This window comes from Echeneis naucrates, chromosome 4 (genome assembly GCF_900963305.1).
Source record: "Echeneis naucrates chromosome 4, fEcheNa1.1, whole genome shotgun sequence".
NCBI lineage: Eukaryota > Metazoa > Chordata > Actinopteri > Carangiformes > Echeneidae > Echeneis > Echeneis naucrates.
Genome location: NC_042514.1, coordinates 13,194,838 through 13,217,259, shown reverse-complemented (window position 1 = coordinate 13,217,259; position 22,422 = coordinate 13,194,838). Strand labels below are relative to the sequence as shown.

Here is a 22,422-nt window from a genome sequence, read left to right as displayed (position 1 = left end):
ACAGAGAGAGGGGGTGGGTGGGGGACAGGGGAAGGAAAGAAAGAGGGTGAAAAGGTAGGAGGTGAAGGATTAATTCTGACCTGAGAGCGCCTCTGGAGAAGAAAGGTAGGAGAGGAGGGTGGGGAGGGAGGGGGTGGGGGGGCGGGTCAGCACGGCAAGGTTCAGAGAATTGGAGGTAGAGGAGAAGTGGGGGGGGGTAGAAGACGAGAAAGCGCCGGTGCAGAGGGGAGAGAAAGAGGGAAAAAGAGCCGAGCCTTGACCATGAAGGCTCTGTTGCTGCTGGTCCTGCCCTGGCTCAGCCCGGCCAACTACACAGACAATCTGGGCAACCTGCACATCCTCTATTCTGAGCTGTGAGTACAACACTCCCTCTGCATCCTGACACCCCCCCCCCCATCTCTCCCATCTGGAAACCACTTTTAATTTGGTTACTGTGCATGTCCTCCACTTTGATCAGTCATCTGTTTGACTGCTCATGCCCTGAATTCATCAGTATTTATGTGTAACTTCTGATGTTTACATTTGCATCATTCCTTTACGAGCCACAGTGTGCCCCAGAGTTGTGTAAATAGCTGGAGAACAGCTTCCTGATGATGTGGTCACAGGCTCTTGTGGTTTGTGGGATGCAATATAGCCAGTAGGTAGCTTTGTGCTGTTCAAGACAGTTTGGATGGCAAAGAGCAGTACTGCACCATGGCATCTCTCTCCCTGAGCGTGTGTGTGTGTGTGTGTCTCTTTAGCAAGACGTATGAGTGACTATTGACTGAGCAATATAGTCAGCGCACATCTGCTTGTGGTTTTAGCCTTTCCACCCCGTGTGTGACTCTCATTGAGCATTTGGACAGTTGTAACTATGGCGTGTGTGTGTTTGTGGAGAAGACTTTCACCTCAGCATGAAAAATTCAGAGCTGGCTGCTCTCACCATGCACCTGCTCAATGCACAGCGTACAGTCCATTTTGTGGACATGAGCTTCATCATCAGTGCATAAAAGAACACACCGGTACACCTGCATACATTCTCCAAACCTTCCCAGCAATGACTGTATTTCTGTAGCAAACATGGGCAGCATGTAGTGAGACACACTGAAAACAAACCTTTTAACCCCTGCAGTTAAGGATCTGAACTATTTCTGCTATTAATATTAGTCTTTCTGCTAAGACATATTGAAATACTGACAACTGTCTTTATATACGCTTACTTGTATAATATTTGCATATTTGCATATATACTCTGTTCTTAACTGCTGTGTTTTCTCTGCACTGACCCCAAGGCTCTCTTTGTGATGGGGTTATTGTTAACGCCTTTCTGATCCCCGAGCTGGGCTAGGCTACTGCTGCTCTCTCCAGCAGACGGAACCTGGAGGAAAGTCACATTATAACACATGAATACGTGTAACAATGGAGAGCGTTGTAAATCCCCTCATTTCACTGTTTTGCTCTTTCCACTGAGAGATACTTTAGCTCGAGCAGACACCAGGAGCTTGTGTTGGAACAAAGAGGGGAGAAAAGATGGACAATAAAGACCGAATTGGTTCGAAGAAATGAAATACTCAGATTTGATTGAACGAAGAAGGAACACATGTAGGAGAAGGATGAGAAGTGAGTGAGCAGCAAAGCAAAAAGGAGCGAGGATGGGGGGCATAAAGTCACTTCCTGTGCTTGTCCTCCATCTGGCCATACATACGGCTGCCATGGTGATGGCATCCTTTATACCCAGTACAGTATGTGTGGGTCGCCTCACCGAGGGGCTCCTTTGTAAATAAAAGGATCAGCTTCCTCCAACCAAGTGTGGAGTATTGCTGGGCAGGGACTGTGTGAGAGACTGCTGTTGTGTGCGTGTCAGTGAGATGTTATGTTCGTTTTTTGGGTTTGTTTTTTTTTTTTTGCTGATCGTGACATGACAGAGACAGAAACCAGGAACAGATGAACACAGACGTGGTGTTTTTCTGGCTGGCTGGAGAGCAGTGGCACACCATTTGTCTTTATCCATATTGCTGACAGGAGCAGCCTCTTGCTCGCTCTCTGTGTGACCACCACCTCTGCCTGCCTCTGTTTATCCCACATCCTCTCTCTCCATTCATCTTTCCCCCTCAGCTCTCTTCTTTTTTCCCAGGCCTTTCCATGTATGTGATTACTATAGTCAGCTGGCATTGCGTGGGAAAAAACAAGAGTGGCAGCGATCAGTCTAACACACACGTAAGTGACACACACAGGATTGTGTTCAGGCTTACTCTAAGTGGAGATGGGGGGGAACAATGCAGGGGAGAGTGAACGCGTCTCTGTGATGAAATGCTTAGTATAGTTACTGACATTTTACTCTGTCAGCACCACAACAGCACCACCAGCACTACAAATGCAGCATTGACTCACACAGGAGAGAAACTCCATGGTGATTCTTTATGCTAGTTTATAACTCAAATCCACACACACAGAGACACACATTCACAGACCATTAGATCTTGCTAACTCCCTCCGCCAACCCTGATAATCATAGTGCAGTGTTGTAAAGCATTAATGATTAATCCATGTTGATTTCTGGGCTTGGTCTGAGATGTCTTAAAGACTATGATTAGCTTAGCTTCCGTCCTTTCAGCCCTCATCTAGGAGGTGTTTGATCACAAAGAGCTGCGCACAGCCCCAGTGCTCCAGACATCTTCAGCACGGACGCATCCTAACAGGATTAACCACCCGCCTGCCTGCAACACACTCGCTGGATCTGAACAACACCAGTCATTAGTTTATGCCGGGTCCATCTCAAGTCAGAGGCGGCGCATCACGCCGTGCCCTCTTTGGCCGCACATCTGCTCTGAGTGAGGGGCAGGCTTCACTAATTAGACTTTTGTTTGGATTTAATATTAATCCCTGTTCTGTAGCAGAGGCCACTTTCCCTGTCTGGTTGAAGCAGGCCAGAAACACAGCAGAGGCCAAGGGGGGATTGGCTGAGAGTTAAAAATCAGGCTAACAGCCTACATCCTTCTGAACACTCACACTGCTTTCCAAAGGAGATAGGAGGACATTAAATCATCTTAATTATTTGATTATGGGATTTACACCAGAAACTCCATCATGACAACTTTTATATGCATAGGTTGACAGAGTCTACAAGACAAGCAGTCAGGAACAGTGTGCAAAGCATCCACAATCAGATATGAAAGGAAACAGGAGGCAAGGACACATGTAGAGGACACAGCGAAGCTATTCATGAACACATTCGTGTCATACTACAGGTCACACTTAAAACAAAACAAATTGCATACAATGGCAAGGCAAAGAACACATTGTGTTATGTATTATTGAAGTGTGCTGAATGCAAGTGCAAATATACAGTCACAAAAGAACAGAAGAATTATTTATGTATTCAAAAATTCATGAGAGCAGTGAGGTCAAAGTGTTTTCTTAAGCAGTGCCTTCCTCTCAGATGTGTTTGGGTTAAAGCAGGAATACAGCACAGAAGGAATGTGTTACTGTCAGAATGCTGACAAGGGTTAAAGATGGGCCGGAGCTCTTACATCAAGTGTCCTACGTTCTAAGACTTGCTGTTTGGGAATTTCTTATCAAGAGCGGTGAAGAAAGAGCAACAGAATCTAGGATATTTATGGAAGCTTGATGCATCAGGGAGAAAGGAAGATTAATCAACACGATTTTCATGCATAATGTCACCTCCAATCTGAAGTACCACCCCGTATACCTGAGAGATAAGTATAGATCCCAGGAACAGAGAGAGAAGGTGCTGGTGAGGGATGTGTGACCAAGCTAGTAACCATAAACGTGATTTTATCCACCCAAGCGCAAATTCTGAGAACACAGAGCTTCCACTGATTGTCCAAGGTCTGCTTTTATCAGCCTTGGCTTCAGTTGCGTCAGCAGAAATCCACAGCTGTGTCTGGAGGAGCCACTTGAATGGCTCGAGACCTGTACGTTTTCGTCCGAAAGCCGTGGCATCAACACCCAGGCCTCACAGTGACCTCACACATGCTACCGACAATAAGTGATTTGTGAAAATAAGCGTGTTATCTTTTGCCTCTGGCGACTGTTGAAGGTCGACATGTTCAACGTGGAATATTTTCAACTGTCTCCTGTCTGCAGCAGGGCTTCCACAACCGGCCTGCACAGCAGGGAGCCAGCAGCAAGTTAATCTCTCAACCCAAAGCCCTGGCACCGCTCTGAGTGCCAGGGCTTTGGGTTGTGCTGACCGCTGCTGGCTCACTGTCAGGCAGTTGTGCCATGGAATGTGGACTTAAAGACACCTGGACACTGCCAAGGGCCAATGTGGCATAGAGTTAGAAATATAGGCCAAAAGGGTGCCAAGCGCGATGTGGGACAGCAGCCTAGAGGGGATTCTCTTTGATCATGCAGTGCCGTCCACAGGGAATTACAGTTAGAGCTGTCTATACCTCAGTGAGAGAAATGTACAGTGTTTTACCGCAGGGGGAGAAGACAGCACAGCTGAGGGGGGCATGTGAGATATGTGCACTGACATCCAGCTCAGAGAGCAGTGAAACTATTAGCTCCGGTACTTCCTATGCTCTCAGACGTTGCCCTCTTGTTTGAAACCAGATACTGACACAGTAAATTCTGCATAAATATCCTTCCAGTCTGATCATGAGGTCAGGGCTCAACTGATGATAGCACATATTGATTGGGTAAAGAAAGCATGACTCAGAGTTTAGGCTGTTTCTAACAGGCTGACTCGGCCGACACCGGCTGCTGGAAGGCACAGACACATGAAGCGTGCCAAATCCGCCGGGCTACTGCTCACTGCACAGCAGCACAATGGGAAAAGTAAAAACACAAAGGCACGATTTATGCGCTGTGTGGGCTGTGTTGCAGTTTCACTTTTTGGTTTGTGGGTGCATTCATCTCCAAATGCTGTGAGAAGTCACGCCCAACTAAATCCCAGCTCCTACTTCAGTTTAGCAGCCTGTCTTTGGGAACAAGCTTGTTTAAAGTGTCCTACCACAGCAGCCAGTGTCCCCTCTAGCTGCAGCCCCAGCCTCTCGTCATGCAGCAGATGGGATTACTCCTCACAGCAGGCAGATCCAACCGACACACCAAGCGCATCCTCTGATTAACACTCCTCTGGTTCATCATTAACTGGATTACTTTCTCTGCCTTTACGTCGCTCTCGCTCCCCTCTCTTGTTTTATTTCCTCCTCTCTCTCTGTCTGTCTATATATACGCATATACACACACACATACACACATATTCCTTTCCAACCAGGCCTTACTTTGTGCGTGTGTAATAAAGCAGTAATTATTGTACTAATTTAATCAAGCTAATCAAGGAGACATGTTTTATTCAGTGCACCAGCAGTCTTGTTTAGCTACCTAGATTTACAAACCGCAGCTGTTTCCACAGAGTGCTTTTTGTTTTGTTTTTTGGGGCATTGTTGTCTGTTTTGTTGTTTATATGGCTTAGTCAGATGGTATTTTGGACAGACGCATATTCAATCCTTAATTGCGGTATTAGATAGAAATATAATAACAATAATAAACCAGTGTCTATAACATGTTTTGGATTTTGAAATTGAAATTTTATACCAATTTTTGCTTCAACATTGAAGTGAAGGCAGGAAGGAAGTTTTTCCTTGCCACTGTCGCCAAGTGCTTGCTCATCGGAGGATCTGTTGGGTCTCTTTAAATCATTTTATGAAGAGTTTGGTCTAGACCTGCTCTATATGTAAAGTGCCTTGATGTAACTTTGTTATGATTTGGCACTATACAAATAAATCTGATTTGATTTGATTTGATTTGAAAGAAATTAAGTGTAAAAAGGAATACCCTTTCATATGATTTGTGAGAGGGTTTTTTTTTTTTTTTTTTGATTTGTTCTTTGTCCACAGGCATTTTGTCTCAGAAAATTAAAGTGTGGCAGGAAAAAGCTTTTTCTGTGCTGAAAACGAAGAGATAAGAGTGACTGTTCCTATGTATTCCCATATTTTATTTAACATGATTTCACGTTTTCCTTCTTTTCTCATATATATCACGCACACATGTACTCAACAGCCTCTATGAGAAAAATCTTGCTGGGTTCTCAGTGCAAGCTGGGATTCTTTCCTTTTCTCTGGGTTTTCGGTTGGCTGCTGTAGTCTGAACTCAACAGGAGGGTGAACTGCTGGTTTTTCTATATTCTAAAGGAAGAGGCAAGAAGAGATTGTGGGTCATTCACAGGTCTACTGTCTGTACCCACACTGCATTAACAGCCATTTTGCATCACAACAATGTACTGCACAGCTGCAGCATGTGAAAATATGCGTGAAGGCTCAGCACAGTTCCTGTTTGACTGTCTGACCTGGAATTGTCAGTTCAGCAGAGGTAGTGTGGACTGTGTGCGGATTGTGGTCCAACACAATTGTCCGTGATAGTCAGAGAGCAGTGAGAGCATTTGGGTTAGTAAGGATAATCCACTCACCCCTAAAGAGGATTGGAGAATCTCACAGGCTTTGATGAGTTGTGAGCTGGTGTTTATTTCACTTCACAAGAACGAGACTGTTTGTCACAACTGGGGCATTTCAGCACGACCACCACATCTCTGGGCGCATCACAGGTAATTGTTATTGTATTGAAGAGAGTGGAAGACAGAAGGGAGAGGGAAGACTGATGAAGATAATTTCTTGGCCCCTTATCCCGCGACACATCCCAGGATTTAGAGAGATGATGCGATAACTGAGGCTGTGGTCACCAAGACAAGGATATTGTGGTGTTAATGAGTGCTGCGTCCTCTAAGCTCAGTGATAATCCTTTATATATAAACGATAGCTTTGCATAAGCATTTCTATCGTTGAACATGAGTTAATGTCTTTTAGAAAAAGAGAAAGGTAAAATATGTGTATGGATGTTTTTAAGGAGCGCTGCACCTTTCTGCTGTGCAGACTTAATTAGCTTGCTTACACTGACTCCAAAGCAACGAGACCACCCCAGTGAGGAAGAGAGAGGGGTCTTCCGTCACGCTTCCCAGGCTGTTATGTCAGACAGCATATATTTCACCCTTTAACAGTAAAATCCCAACATTAAGTCTGAGCAGCTGTAACTCTTATTACTCGGAGGAAGGAGATTTTAATTAGCAGGAGACAAAAGCCTCTAATAAAGCAGTCACACACCAAACAGAGGCTGCGTGCTTCTGTAAGTATATCTGTGATTATAGCTGTTGTTTTGCACCAAAGGACAGCTCTACATATAGTATTCTTCTTGTTCTTTTTTTATTGTCTTTATCCACCTTCTGCAGTCACAGAAATGAAGAATTTAACGTCGTCCACAGTCAGACAGCCAGTCCAAAGGCTGTCAAAGGCCTTGTGTAGTGTGCATTCATTAATACATGGGCAGACATTTTTTATTTTTTTTATTTTTGGGTGGTCTGTGAGATGTATGTAGCTGAATGAGCCTGTATTCTAGAATATTTGCACATCTCCACTGACTGACTGTGGTTTTCCATTTTCCACTAACCATGATAAAACAGGGGAATGTTGTCGAAGGCTTCAGTTCCACAAAGTCAGCATGTAGTCAGCGACCAGAAGTGCCACACAAGTATCTACCAAAGGAGTTTGGGTGAGTGGGTGGGTGTGTGTGGGTGTGCGTGCGTGCGCGTGCGGTTAGCGGGGGAGGGGCTTCACATCCTCAGTACTGCCGCACACCCCCCTCCTTGATTGAAATATTGCCCTGGTTAAGCACTTCACTCAATTAAGAGCTATGTTTGTGTGCAGGCATGGCTGATAGCATTCTGTTTATTTGATGGACTTAATGAACAAGGTTAATTCACAGTGGCACTACCACACAACAGGTTCTATGTTACACAGCTCAGAGTGAGATCAATAGGTGCTTCAGCTTAGTGTAATACTGTGTCTAACCGAGAGCCTGACATGCAGCTATAGAGTGAGATATAGAGCCTCCTTCACACTGAAATGATTTTGCCTATGAAAAACGGACAGAGTGCATGATCAACATAAAAATGCTGCTTGTGATGTGGCACTTCAAGGGAGCCAATGTGATCCCAGAGCTCTAGACAGTGCCCAGTGCCAGATGATCCAAAAATGCAATAGCAATAGCAATAGCAATAAATAATAAAATAAAACAAAAACGGTTATTTTGTACCAGGTAGAAAACCAACCTCTCCTCCAACCTTTGTCCCCCTTCTGCAGCTGCAGGATTACCAGACCTTGGTTGTCTTGGTAGGCTCCAATAAACACACAGACTGTACTGAGATTATCATTCCCGCATTCCTTGGTTAGCCACAAAAACTAGTTGGGGCAGGTTTAGGAAAAGACTGTGATTTGGGTGCTTTAGACATCGTCTTTGTCATTAATACAAAGACAATAGACAACAACAACAACATAATTGCCTTGGAAAAACAGTCATGGTGGAACAACATAAATTCTTACTTCTGCAACTGAAAGTCCTCTCATATGTCATATTCCTGTTCCATCCATCCACCTAAACCTGCGCCTGATAAACGTTATTCTTCTATATCATACATCATCACCCTTATACCATTGCTCCCATCATAACACTAAAAATAAACATAAATATGGCCCATATTAACTAATTGCTATTGATATTTACCACATCTGTGGTGGCTTCATTTTGCTTGCTCTGCAGCGATGGCCACCATCTTGCTTCGCTGGTACTCGCCACCTCCACCCCATTTATCTTAATATCTCCCGTACAAGATTCAGTGGCTCGTCTTACATCACAGAATTGATGTCTTATTTTTCTGAGCTACTTTTGAAGCAGAGCCTGGGTTTTATCCAGCTCATTAAAACCCAGTTAATGTTCGTACTAATGGCTCCTCTGAGACAGCCGAAGAGACAAACCAGTTATTCCTGCCTCTGACCAAGTGTCAGCTCCAAGCCTTTATGGTTCACATAGAGGAAATTCCACATAAATGCAATACTGCGCTGTGGCCCTTTATATCTCTAATTCACAATCAAACACTCTCAATCTAATATTGTCAGTCTGAGAAGCCTTTTTTGGCACACATACATGAGCACATGTGTATGTGTTTGTATAACAGCGAGAGAGACTGCATTGATGTGTTCTGGTTGTTGTGGTGTTGACAACATCGGGCAAGAAACTGGAACTTGGGAATGGGATTAATTTTTGATACCATTCAGATCATTTCTGTTTTATATTCAAATGTTTTGTCACTTGCCCACCCTCTCTCCCCGCCAATGAGCGTTTCCTTTCTTTTGAGTTTAGTCATCTCTCCGGGTGCTAATGCTCAGAGGTGCATAGAAAACTTGCCCAATAAAAGATCCACAATTGTCAACAGACAGGGGTATTTCCTCTTCACTCTGAACAAGAGTAAATGTGACACTCCTGATACATTCTCAGTGAGCTGCTGTGGGAAGCTTAAGCTTAAGCACTCAGAAATAGATTCTGCCACATTTGATGTTTTGACTTATTCTGATATTTTACGGAGGTCCTGTGTTAAGGTCAGATAAGCGGACGTTGAGTGAGGCAGTCCCACAGGAGAAGACAGAGATGAGCGTGAGGGGAGCCTTGGGCTGGAGGAGATGCTCAAATTTGCTCACATTAGTCTTGACAATGTGACCTTTTCCTTGAATGTTGAAATGAATTGGCTGACTTTCAGTCTGCTGTGAAATGCTGTATGGTGCTATGATCCCCATCAATGCCTCATCCTGTTGTTTAATACAGTATTTCGCCAGTGTCAAACCACGTGTCACCATTTCATGAACACAATAACTGTATAATGTGAGTTGATGACTAACCTTTTGACCCCTGTGTGTAGGTGTAAAGGGGCATCTCATTATGGGCTCTCGGCAGACAGGAAGCGGCGCTCACAGGAGAGCGAATGCACTGACAGCACATCAGAACTCACCATTGCCACGCTGCCCAACGACAGCCCGACCTCCGCCGCTGTGGCCCTCCTGTCAGATGAGCCGGGTCTGGTTAACCCCGCCTTCGACCCCAGCATGGAGGACAATAGTCAGTCAGGAAGTACAACCAGCCTGGCAGCCCGAAGCAGCACCAAGAAGAGTGAGTGTGAGTGAGCTAACACATGTTTGTGTGTGGTCGTGTTCAGTCTTGCGTGAGGCTATTCTGAAATTATCTGATGACAGAGAGAGAGAGAACCAGAGGGAGCACATGCCTGCCAGAATGACAGATTGAAAATCAATAGAGAGTAGAGCGCTTTCTAGTCACAGTTGCACAATCTCCCAGTCAAAACCACATGCCACCGTCAAACATATATTAAATGGAGACTCCCAACACATGCCACAAACAAGTTTACATTGTTTGTTACCTTAATGATGTCAGATGAAAATCCTTTTTACCAATTAGCTCTGCTGCCTTGTGTTTTCCCCAAACCATAAGATCTCTCTTTGAAGTAAACAAAAGAGAAGCAGGCAGAGAAAGTCGCTGAGAGGGCTGGTACATTATGCAGTAAAGGTGGAGAGGAAGGTTAAATATAGCCAATACAAGCCTGTGTTGATGTCCACTGACGTGACTGCAGTTCTCCCACCTGTGAAACTAGGAAACAGTCACGAGTGTTTCTTTGCCCCCTCCAACAAACATGAGCACACAGGCAGCGGGGACACCAAATGACGCTGCACCAGCACTTTAGGCCTTGCCGACTGAGCGCCCACCACCATGAGCACCACTACTGCTGAACAAGCTGTCAGCTCCAGAAGCGGCTGGCGCTTTTAAAGAATAATGTGGCTGTCAGGAGCCCTTGCATCTCCCTGGACCCGCAGAAGGAGGGAGGGGTAATGCAGAGGCTTGCTGCCCTGCGCTTAGTGCAGCCAGGCTGGGATCATTGCTTCTCCACTGCAGCCTCCTGAAACCTTTTTTTTTTTTTTGAGAAAAGTGCCAGACAAGAGTGGCTGGAAAGGTCTCTTTTAAACTTGGCTACTTGAGTCCGTGGTGTGTTATATCACTGTTGTGGTCGCACAACTATGTAACTATACTCAGCAAGATTGAGTTTATTAATTAAACAGCCACCGGTTGGAATCAGTCTCTTCCATCCATTTGGGCTTGTGAAAAGCTGGTCGAGAAATAAAACCTTTCAGAAAATTCTTGACGGGAGGCTCCAGGATATCAGTGCAGAGATGCAAAACTGATTTAAATATATTGTTTACATGTTTCCCAGAATTAAATTTCTAAATGGTGGTATCGTGGCAAAACAGCCAGCCTGGTGCATCCTCACTTGCTACTTATCTTGTTCTTCGCCGCCTTTGTGGGTTTGTGGGGTATTAAAGGGACTTTACCTTTAATCCAGTGAAATAAAGTATGATGGCCAACTAAATAAATGTGAAACTGTATGTAATTCCACTGTTTATCTCATTATCAAATAGAAGGTGTGAAAGACTTCTGAAAACCAACGTTGTAAAATCTTGTTGTATGTTGTATTATGCAGCAATGGGCAATATTTTGGCATCTGATAAGCAAGAAAAGTTGTGGTTACATACACACAAACTGGTCGTTCTCAAGTCTCAGTCTTACTGGTGTCTGCAGCAACACATCTACAGAGTTCTTCTTATTTTTGTTGTTCTGTCTTCAGTAAAAGTCAGTTCAGTGCTTCAGAAGTTATTTGATTGGTTGTGAGCAGTCAGTTTCAGACATGTCCAGGCATGTTGAGGGTGAGGTAATCTCTAAAGTGCCCCCCTTTCCTCTCTGCAGTCAGAAATTTTGACCGGTCCACAGTAAGAAGCCGCTCGTTCAGGAGGTTGAACCGGGCATTCAGTGTCCTGCGGAGGACCAAGAGTGGCAACGCAGTGAGCCATGAGACATCTGAGGAAAGAGACAATGCCAGGAATGCCACTGTGCCACAGGAAGGTATGAATCAAGCTTGATACATCTCTAACTTTTTTTAAAGTCTGCATATTCACACTTGTAATGTACAATTTGTGTTGTGCCCTGATTGAATCTGCATCTGACTGAGTCTGCACTTCACAATTCTCTGAAGAGGGTTCCCAAAAGAGTTCTCGCTGTGGATGCACTTTCCCAAATGTGTGTATTCGTGATGTTCAGCTTAGTATAACTGTAGCATATGTTTCTTTAATAATTTAGGTGCTGATTGCATAAGTCCTCTGGTGCACTAGTTGAGGCGGCTCATGGGGGATAGTTGTAGCCTCAGGCATTTTGGACACAGGATAGAAACAGGGGTCACTGACATCCTCCATCACCTCTCGACTGCTTGTTCCTCCCCTCTTTTAATCCCATCCTTCTTCACCTCTTTCTCCTTTCCAAACCTCATCTTCCTCCTCTTCTCCCTCCAAAACATACAGGGTCAACAGGTTTACACAAACTTGATGAAGTATTCCTCGGGGAGTGCGGCATTCTTGACATGATTAATCTATAAAATATTATGAAGAGGAGAAAATGTAATGTAGATGTATTTACCATGAGTTCCACAGCATGTCAAGGCCAAAAGGAACATATATAGTACAAGAGAGCTGAATGTTGAGGAAGAAATGCAGCGTGTTGAGAAGAGGAAAAGGGCTGTGGTATTGCGTAAGAATGACGGATGACGAATGATCGGGGACTAGATTATTCTCTGAGGCCATCACTGAGGAGGCTGAGAGGATAGATTAAATATTCATTGCCTGGGGCTGGAGAGACAAAGATAGGCAGAAAGGATGAGAGTGAAGTATAGATAGGTCCAAAAAAAGAAAAAAATGGAGGGAAGCGCAGATACACACGCACACAGAAAAAAAAACAACTGTTAAAGAAAAGGACTATAGTAGGGATAGAGTGGGTGAAATTAAAGAAAAATGACAGCATGGGTTGAGAGGGTGTATGATGGAGAGATGGAAGGGTTACATAACAGCTGCTGGTCTCTGTGTTAATGTGCTTTCCACCCTTGGAGCAATGTGCTGTGATAAAGACAAAATATTGACTTTGGAATGGAGAAAGTGCAGTGTGAGTAGACTGAGGCCATGGAGGTAGACACACTGAAACACACATTTTTTCACAACCAAAGGAAAATAAGACCAGAAATACATATATCTGTCATTTATTGGTTGGAGTAAAGTGGTGCATTTATAGTTATGTCAGAATCCGGTGTGTGGACTGAGCGTTGGAACAAAAATACGACTCCAAATGCAAATTAAAATTTTTGATCTCCCGATTAAACATATTCCAGTTGACATGTTCACAGTTCAAAACCGATGTGTGCTTCTTTTTTTTTCTTATATTCCCCACCCAAAAGAATAACTTGATGGAAATTTGAAATTGAGGGTTTTCACAAGCATACTTGCTACAGATGTACGTGACTAATGATGCAAACATTAAGCAGGATAATCAGCCAAGTAAATTTTCCCTTTTGGCTTGTAAAAGTTTGTTTTTACTAACCTGGGGGAGTAGAAACAGCTGGTTCCACTGCTGAGCCTCTCCAACACGGTCTGACACACTCTCTCTCTCTCTCTCTCTCGATGTGTCTCTCTTTCCCACTGCAACACTCTCTTGTCCTCCCACTCTCTCTCCTGTTGTATTTGGCTGTTTCTCAATTTTTTTCTAGTCATTGTACAATACAATTAAAATCGTCTCTATTATCCTCTCCTCTAGTTTTGGCTCTTCCTCAGCTGCATCACCTAATCCCTGACGGTGAAGTTACCAGTATTAAGATCACAAGGGCGGACCCCTCAGATCCTCTGGCCATCAGCATTGTCGGTGGCAATGAGACCCCCTTGGTTCGCATCCTCATCCAGGACATCTACAGAGAAGGTGTCATTGCACGGGATGGCCGCCTGCTGCCTGGGGACATGATCCTGAAGGTACCATGAAAACACGCCCAGAAGTATTTATGCAAATTAGACATTTTCAGACTTATAATATCATTTCCATCTCTGCTGACCTGGCAGGTAAACGGTATTGACATCAGCAATGTACCCCATTGCTACGCCATGGCAACCCTTAAACAGCCATGCCAACTCCTCCGACTAACTGTGCTCAGAGAACAGCGTCATCGCTACCGTTCGCACTCACATGGCCACAGCCACGGCCACGATGGGGCCGGGGGCCTCCCATCTAACAGCCTATCCCACCATCCCTTGAGGGATGACAGCATCCATGTGGTGCTGAATAAAAGTACTCCAGATGAGCAGCTGGGCATTAAGCTAGTGAGGCGACCAGAGGAACATGGGGTCTATATCTTCCACCTGCTGGAGGGCGGCCTGGCAGCTCGTGACGGACAGCTGTGTGTTGGTGACCGCGTGCTGGCCATCAACAGGCACGATCTACGTTACGGAGCACCAGAACATGCTGCCCTGCTTATCCAGGTCAGTCTGAAGGGCTTAAGGGGACGTCTTTATACTTTACACCTTGTTTCGGCTAATTGGTTTGTTTAAGCATGTCGTTGTATTTTATAGAAAGTCACTCAAATGCCCACATGTCGCTCACCCTAAACAAGTGGGATTTGTTCATAGTCAGGGTCTCTTAGGTATTCCAGATAATTGTGGTGATTCAGGCTAATTGTGTTGTACTGTGCTGTTGTGTCTGCACTCCCTGCAGTTAATGGTGTTTAACTGTGGCGATTCCCTAATGGACCAAACCATGCAGCTGCCTCTGGTTCATGGTTAATGCCAGTCAATGGTGGTGTGTTTATTATTAATCATGGTTAATTGTGACGTGTTTGTTGCTGACTCTGCAGGGTCTCGAGACCCTCAGTTCCTGTCTGGGCAGTCTGATCGGCTCTTCTGGGTCTCTGTGGAGCCTACATGGCCTCTCAGAGCAGGCACTTTCTGTCAGAGATTAAGAACTGGCAGGGAAGTAATTAAATTAATCTAACCAAGGAAATAATGGGCTGGACCGGCTATTTCAGGAGTCAGCTCTGTGCTACAGACAACAGGGGAAATCTCAGAGGGGAGAGCAGTCTGTCTGTCTATTGAACCACTTTTATTTGAATGTGTGAATGAACGCTTAACTGGCAGATCAGTATGAAGACTGACGTCCCTGGTAGGTGGGAGGTTACTGAAAACCTCTTCCTAAATAACTCGTTCTGCCAAATTGGAAATTGAACAAAATAAAATAATGATAAAACAACAAAAACAATCTTCCTTTTTCGTTCTTCCTGTTTATCTAGTGGTTAACTAGATATGATGACAGATTTGAATGCTCCAAATCTGTCTACAAGTGAGTCTCTAATGGGCGGTATTTTAGGAAAGACAGCACATAAACATGTTAGCTTGGTTACAGGCTGGGCATTGATGAAGAGCTGCTCAATGGCCCACTTTTCAGTAAATATTAAGCTTAGTCAGATGGTGAGCTTAGTTTAGCATTAAGATTGAAAACAGGGAATCTAAAAACCTGGATCACTTTGAAGACAACGCAATCTGCCAACCAGCTGTTTGAAGTTGAACTGCAGTCAGCTGTAGCCCCATAATAGGCAGATACAGCAGTGGGAGCTTTCTGTTACCTCTGTATCATTTCAGCTCATTCCTTAACTTTCTGTTGTTCCTGAATGTTCATTAGGCAAGTGAGGAGCGTGTCCATTTCATAGTGTCCCGTCAGATTTGCCTGCCTACCCCAGACATCCTACAAGAAGCTCCATGGGGCATGGATGGTCCTCCACCATATTCCCCTGTGGATATAGAGCAAACACTGCTGGTGAGCAGCACACACAGATATACACAAGAGACAAGAACAGTGGCGATATGCAGAAAAGTGTTTGTTCTACCTTCTCTCTGTCCTGTGATAAATATTCCCTTTCAGGTGCAAATGATCCATGGCGGTATTATGAGGCATGTCATTCACCCAGTTTGGTGAATAGTCCTCTCGTCTCACAGAGCTGTCGCGTTTTCATCAGCCATCTTTTTATTCACTACACATTAAAAATGCATCCCATTGCCCTACAGGATGTAAAGAATCTTCTGTTATTCTTTCTCCCGCCATAAAGTTTGATCCTGGACTGTCATCTTCATTGGAAAATTAATATATATATATATAGATATATATGAAAACGTGTCATCTCACAAAGATTGTGACATTTTGACAACATTGATATTTTTGTTTTCTCAGACAACCAGAATCCACTTAGTGTAGCATTAACATTGGATACAAGGGAAAACTGGGTCTTAGAAAAATCCTACAAGATCAAGTCCTCCCTGATATAATGGGAACAGCGCCACACTAGCTGTTCCACCTTGTTTCAAGGCCATAATACGAAGATAAGCCAGACATTTCATGCTTATTGTACTGACAGGCCTCTGCGTGTTAAATTACTTCCTTATTGCTGCAACTCGTGTTGGTTAGCATTGACTTTTTTGCTGGAGAAAAATATAACATCAAAGATAGGTGTCTGGTCACGTTTAGTAAGTGCACCACAGAATAGTAGACAACACACAACTTACACACTACTACACACAACTGCATTTTTTCTAGGAAGGCATTAAGTGTGGACAGTTTTCAGTGCCAAGCCTTGGGGTAGTTCATATGACCACAACTGTGTTCCTCCTGTGAGCGCTGCAGAAATGTGTGAATGCAGCACATTAGCAAAACAGCACAAGCTACATCCCATCAACCTCAATGTGTCCATGTGTTATTCATTACTACTCCACTCGCTCTCCCCCGTCTGACTCACAAGCTCACCATAAGTGAAAAAAAAAACCTCACTGTCTCCCACAAAGGGACTTGTTCACCAAACTGTATCTCATGACGTCTGTAAAGTAATCAGTTCCTGTGTATCAAACATGAATACTGAATAAAGACACCTCGTATCTGAATCATATTACCGACATGTATTTAACATAACTGGTGCACTAATGAGGTCATTCATTACTTAGTAACTATGTCTATGTCATTGGATTTGAGTCCCTGCGCATGACACGGCTGGTTTTCATATGAAGTCCCTTACCATTAAGGGGCTATCGCAGGTCTCACAACCATTAATGATATGCAAATGTGGTGCTTCAGATATAATTAGTTTATGTGGACTACAGAAGGTTCCCTTGATGTAAGTTGAGTTCATGTCATGTTTTCATCTTGAATTATAGAGTTTATAAGAATAGTATACACACAGAAAGACAGTGCATGAACAGTGTTAGTACTAAGAACTGAGCTGTTTTTCTGTTAGAATTATTAGCATACATCAGGTCAGTGCACATTACAGGAATCATTTTATACATATTTTAAACGCCATTACTGGTCTGCTCCTCTCCTCTGTTAAGGACTCTTGTCAGAAACCAGCCTGCTATGAGAAGACAGTTACTCTGACTAAGGAACCATATGACTCCCTGGGCATGACAGTCGCAGGGGGCATGTCAAGCCGAGGATGGGACCTCCCCATCTATGTCACAAATGTGGACCCTGATGGAGTAGTGGGACAGGAGGGCTCTATCCGCAAAGGTAAAATGACTCACTCACAGACCTTCTGTTGACTCTTTTTATGAAACACCTGCATGCTCAATCCTGTAATTATCTCAATATTAATTGTCTTTTTTATACTATCACAGATGTCATGTTTCATTCCACAGATGCTATGTTCCAATTATTTTCACATGGTGAAAATAATTACTCATACAGTGAATGGAGGATTTGTTTTGTGCAGTTGTTACTGTTTTGGAAAACAGTTCAGCTTACAAAATGGTGGGCAGACTGTCATGCGTCTAGCCTTGGTGATGAACACCTTATATATACAGACAGTGTGATTGATGAACACTGAGGTGAACACTGTGCTTCATTATGATGGTTATTCATCCAGCAGAAAGCTCAATGGTGCTGCTGTGGTTCAGTGCCCCACAGATTGGCTCTATCACACTTGACCAAAAACACAAACAAACATTTGCATAACAGTGCTCTGGATTTAATATATTCCAGAGGAGAATCAGTAGAGTACTTATTTATTTTGTGATATGAAATCAGTCTGTTCTGATAGCAGCACACAAATGACAGGATGCAATAGCAGCAGTCTTGATGTACCTATTATACAACTGAAAGGTGAGGATAAAAAGATTTTTGACTCCAACTGCAGACATATTAAAACATAACCATATTAACCCTCGTATCAAATACAAGGCAACATATCTGCAACAGGTGTCTCTGTTTGTGTTGTTATGCACCGTGCTTGTGTATTATATGACAATTCTTTTGTATTTGCATATGCTTCCAGGGCAGCTAGATCATGTTGTCTGTTTTTCTTTGCACCACTTTCATCACTGGGAGGCTTTTTAAAGCACAGGTGGTGCTTGGTTTCCATCCTTTTTTGTTCTAGCAGGAAGGTTGTTGAATATTAAATAAGCAGATGATGAGTCCCTGCTCTGTGAGGTCTCTTGAAAAGCTATTATGAGGGCAGCAAACCTGGGCGGATGATGAGCTGTCCACTTTCTCTCCCACAGGCGACATCTTGCTTAACGTGAATGGGGTGGATTTGACAGGGGTGACGCGAGGCGAGGCTGTGGCCAATTTGAAAAACACCTCCTCTCCTGTTGTGCTCAAGGTCCTGGAGATGCGTCCGCCTGATGAAAGCCTGCAAGAGTGCACACTGCCGCCCTGTCTCACCCCCTCACCCACAGATAGCACCAAAAGTCCACTGCCCAATGACGATTACTCCCCACTGTGGGTGTCATGGCTGCAGCTACCCAGGTTGGCATCCCTTAGTTTCCCCATATCCACTCCTTTAACATTTTAAAACTTTTTTCCACTACAGTCCCTAGTCCCAGAATAATGTACAGCCCCCACACAGGCCCCCTGACCTCTGCCAGCTGGTACCAAATGAAATTTTGACACAGCCATCTGGGAGAGAATGCTCATTAAACTTTCAGAACTTACTTTCATCTTAAATATTCACCACCATTTTATAAGCATTTTGTCTCAGATTTTAGCATATGAATTTCTTTTCCAACGATGTGTTGTCAGCAAGACAATGACCTGGTGACAGTGAAAACACCTGCTGCTGCTGCTTAAAGTTAAATAAAAGGGTGTTTCTCCTTGAGCAGTGGATTGATTAAGAGTAAAAGCTAAGCTCTGAGCCATCGTGGGAATGTAGTCTAGACTGGTTCTACAAGTAAAAAGGATTTGAATTTCATTTTCACTGAGCCCTGGGCCATCTGCATGAGACTTATATAAATGTCCCACTCTTCTTTCTGCATCACATCTTCGGGGAAGAAAAGTAACACCTAACCCTAACCCTTCCTACAAATAAAATTCCAGGTCTTTATTTTATTTTTCAAATCAGCTAGCAGCTGGAAATCTAGCCACACCGCATTTACTCAGCATGAATGGAAAAAAATAAAAAAATAAAATAATAATATATAAATATATATATATTAAGAGATTTGTCTCTTGGTTTATGCAGGCATCTCTACTGCTGCAAAGACATCGCCCTGCGGCGGAGCACTTCGGGCAGCCTGGGATTCAGTATAGTAGGAGGTCAGGAGGAGGTCAACTGCAATCAATCTTTTTTTATCCGCTCTATCGTAGAGGGGACGCCAGCCTACAATGATGGCCGAATAAGGTATTCACCCAATAGTTATATTAATTTTGATGTGGAAAAATATTCAAACCATCTGTAACCACAAGAACAAACTTCATTTGTGCAGGTGTGGGGATATCTTGCTCGAGGTGAATGGGAAGAGTACCTGGGGGATGACCCACACAGCATTGGTGCGCCTTCTGAAAGAGCTGCGGGGCAGAATCACCCTGACTATTGTCTCCTGGCCAGGCAGCCTGCTGTAACACCTCTTCAGGCCTGAGCGAGGAATGTCAATGGTCGACCACCCTAAGCTTGCTTTGTGGAAGAAGCTTAGACTAGTGCTGTAGCCGTATGGATGTCTCACTTCTGATGCACTGCGGAGACTTTGCCAGGAGTTTGGAGAGGGACAAACAAAGACTGGATTGTTACCAGAGGTTAACTTGCCCCTCCGAGAATGCTGAGCTGGGAGTATCCAGGCATGAGCCGCCTCTAATTAGGATGATGGGCGTTATCTGGTTATCTGGCAAAGCATCTTGGGAGTGGGGGGGGTTAAGAGAAAGGAGACACTACACGTTGCCAATTCCAGTAGTTATATATTAGGGTATGCGTTAAGTTGGACTTATTTCTTTTCTGTAAATGTTGGGTGTCCAAAAAAACTCATCCAAGCACTTGTAATATGTTTCTTTTGTTTGTTTGTGGTATGGCCTTTAAATGTAGGCTCCATTCTGTTTGGACTGACAGTGGTTGTCATCTTCATCTGTTGACATGAGGACACATTGCCAAGTAGTTGTCTGTGTTGAGGTTTTATTCTTTTTTTTTTTTTTTCAGAAGCTATGGCTGAATTATTAAACCACTGGCAAGAAAAATATACAAATAAAAAAATTAAAGGATCAATGTGTTCATAACATGTTAAACACAATATTTAATTAGGTGACTTTGTGGAGGCCTTACTAATTTTCTTACTTTTAAGAGAAAAAAAAACTGACTTGGTTTCTGTGTATCAGTGGACGGTCTGGGGCCCGTCCACTGTGGTTCTGTCTGTCACACTTTGGCCTGTGTAGTCTATCTGATGGTATATTTGGTTAAATGATCAATAAAGTCATTGAAAAAAAAGAGCTGTTTAAGAACTGAATCTGTTAAAAGTAAAGTTAACTTGCATTCACACAGATTCATTCAAAGGTATCAGAACAATTAAAATATGTACAAACATAAAAGCTTTTCAGGGCTATATATTTATCTCTAGTTCCTCTCATATATTAAACACATATTGTTATAGAGGTAAATGCAGGATGTTTGCTAACAATACATACCAACAAGCCACAGGGCAGTTTACTTCATAAGATAGAATTAGTCGATTTTTAATTTCCTCCCAGGGTCAGATGAGGACATCTTGAAAATCTTCTTGTCCTTCTTTCTATTTCTTTTGGCTTTTTTGTGCTTGTGTCTGGTCTGATTCTCCCTGTCCTCATCATCCTCCCTCCTAAAACTACTGCTGTCAAAGACATAGACGACAAACAATCACATTATGATTTTGCTCTTTTACAGTCCTTTTTTCATTTAATGCGTTTGGCTCTCAGTTCGACCTGTGTCATATTTACCATTGGTTGCTTTTCTTTCTCTGTATATGCCGTCCTTTCTCTCCACTGACTCCTTTGAAACTGTGGTTTTTGTGCCCTCGCCCCACAGTGTCTCTGTGCCTGATTTGCTCCTCTCCACTGAAAACATATGACATTTTACCATTATTTGTGCATGTGTACAGACATATATGCACACACAAAAATTAGTTGTCTCTTAATGACTAATGAATGTTCTTAAAATACTATAATACAAGTAGACTAAAACAAATGTTTTAATTTTGCCTTAAATTTCTTTTTGTGAGCAATGTAGTTTTCCCTCATACTGATATTAGTTTCCATTTTGTTCCAGTTTTGAATAATGTGTTTTGTTAGATTTTCAAAAGGTATTATGACAGATATCAAGGATGTCATGTTTCTCTAGAGAACATGTTCATCCCCTTTTATGAGTAACACATTACTCTTGTCCTTAACTATAACTTTGAAATCAGTAGTGTACAAAAACACAACTTTTCTCTCTCCCAAATGGCCTCATCGCAGACATTCTGCAGTTTTCTGACATTTAACTACCATGACACTGAAGGCATTTCTTTCAGCTGCTATAAAAATATAGTATAGGCAATATATGTATAGGTAATGGGTACATATACTGCAAAGTTTATACAGACTCTAAGCTCACACATGGCTTGAGTATTTATTACTATTCACTTGCTCGGCACAGAAAAAGAGAGAAAGCCTTAGGGAACAGTTGTTGCAAGTTTCTCTCACATTTTACAATTTTACAATTATTCATCAGTAGTGCCAAAGCCTGTCAAGGTGGGCAATACCACAACACCCTGATGATTTTGTGTCTCACCATAGAGACAAAACACAACATACAGCATAGCTCTGACACCATTAAATTGAACCAATACAACTGAAGCGATACCTAAGCAAATAAGATAGCAGCATTAAGTGGAAGTAAAGTTCACCCCCATGTGATGGAGCGGACCCATCACTGACAGCGGCAGTGCGCACACACATAAATAATGCCCACTACCCGCGACCTTTCTGTCTCAACAAAGGACTTGCGCATCTCTCCATTTTCCCTCTTTCCCCGCTGTTTAGAAGCGCAGTCAAGGATGCACACTTAGTTCTCTGCTTTTCTTTTATGCATACATGAACACCGACTTACCGGACAAAGAGGTGTGGAAGGTTTGCCTCGGGACTCCGGGACTCTTGAATTGGCCAAATCGGACCGCCCTTTTCTTCCGGTATAAATGGAGCATCGCGAGTTTCTCTGGTCACGCGACTCACGTAGCTGTGATTTTTTTCCTCCAATCTATTAGTTTTCTATAGATGTGTCTGCTTTAGGGTTTTAAGTAAATATTTTAGAGTATGTAATTATTCCATGTTTATTGTGTTTATGTATTCTGGGAGGTTGATGCTTCATTTGAAGAAAGGCTGAATGTATTGTATTTTTCTCTGTATTATTATGCCTGGGGG

General features: G+C 43.3%; 1 protein-coding gene and 1 long non-coding RNA gene across 4 annotated transcripts in view; one reads left to right on the top strand and one right to left on the bottom strand.

The window, feature by feature from the left end:
* Positions 1–20,474, top strand: part of lnx1 (ligand of numb-protein X 1) — a 30,272-nt gene extending 9,798 nt beyond the window's left edge. For 2 of the 3 annotated variants that reach the window (XM_029499867.1, XM_029499868.1), the window contains 9 exons: positions 9,746–9,999; positions 11,635–11,790; positions 13,522–13,730; positions 13,818–14,234; positions 15,427–15,561; positions 17,121–17,298; positions 18,288–18,534; positions 19,247–19,405; positions 19,491–20,474. In XM_029499867.1, coding sequence (XP_029355727.1) covers positions 9,746–9,999; positions 11,635–11,790; positions 13,522–13,730; positions 13,818–14,234; positions 15,427–15,561; positions 17,121–17,298; positions 18,288–18,534; positions 19,247–19,405; positions 19,491–19,626 — 1,891 coding nt within the window. In that variant the 3' untranslated portion in view covers positions 19,627–20,474. The remainder of the gene's footprint in view (positions 1–9,745; positions 10,000–11,634; positions 11,791–13,521; positions 13,731–13,817; positions 14,235–15,426; positions 15,562–17,120; positions 17,299–18,287; positions 18,535–19,246; positions 19,406–19,490) is intronic. The other variant, XM_029499869.1, reaches the window with a different exon arrangement.
* Positions 19,711–22,151, bottom strand: LOC115041945 (uncharacterized). Its single transcript, XR_003840652.1, has 3 exons — positions 22,112–22,151; positions 20,962–21,078; positions 19,711–20,855 (listed from the first exon to the last, which is right to left on the bottom strand). It is a non-coding gene; the product is annotated as an uncharacterized LOC115041945 (long non-coding RNA).
* Between the last annotated feature and the right edge of the window lie 271 nt (positions 22,152–22,422).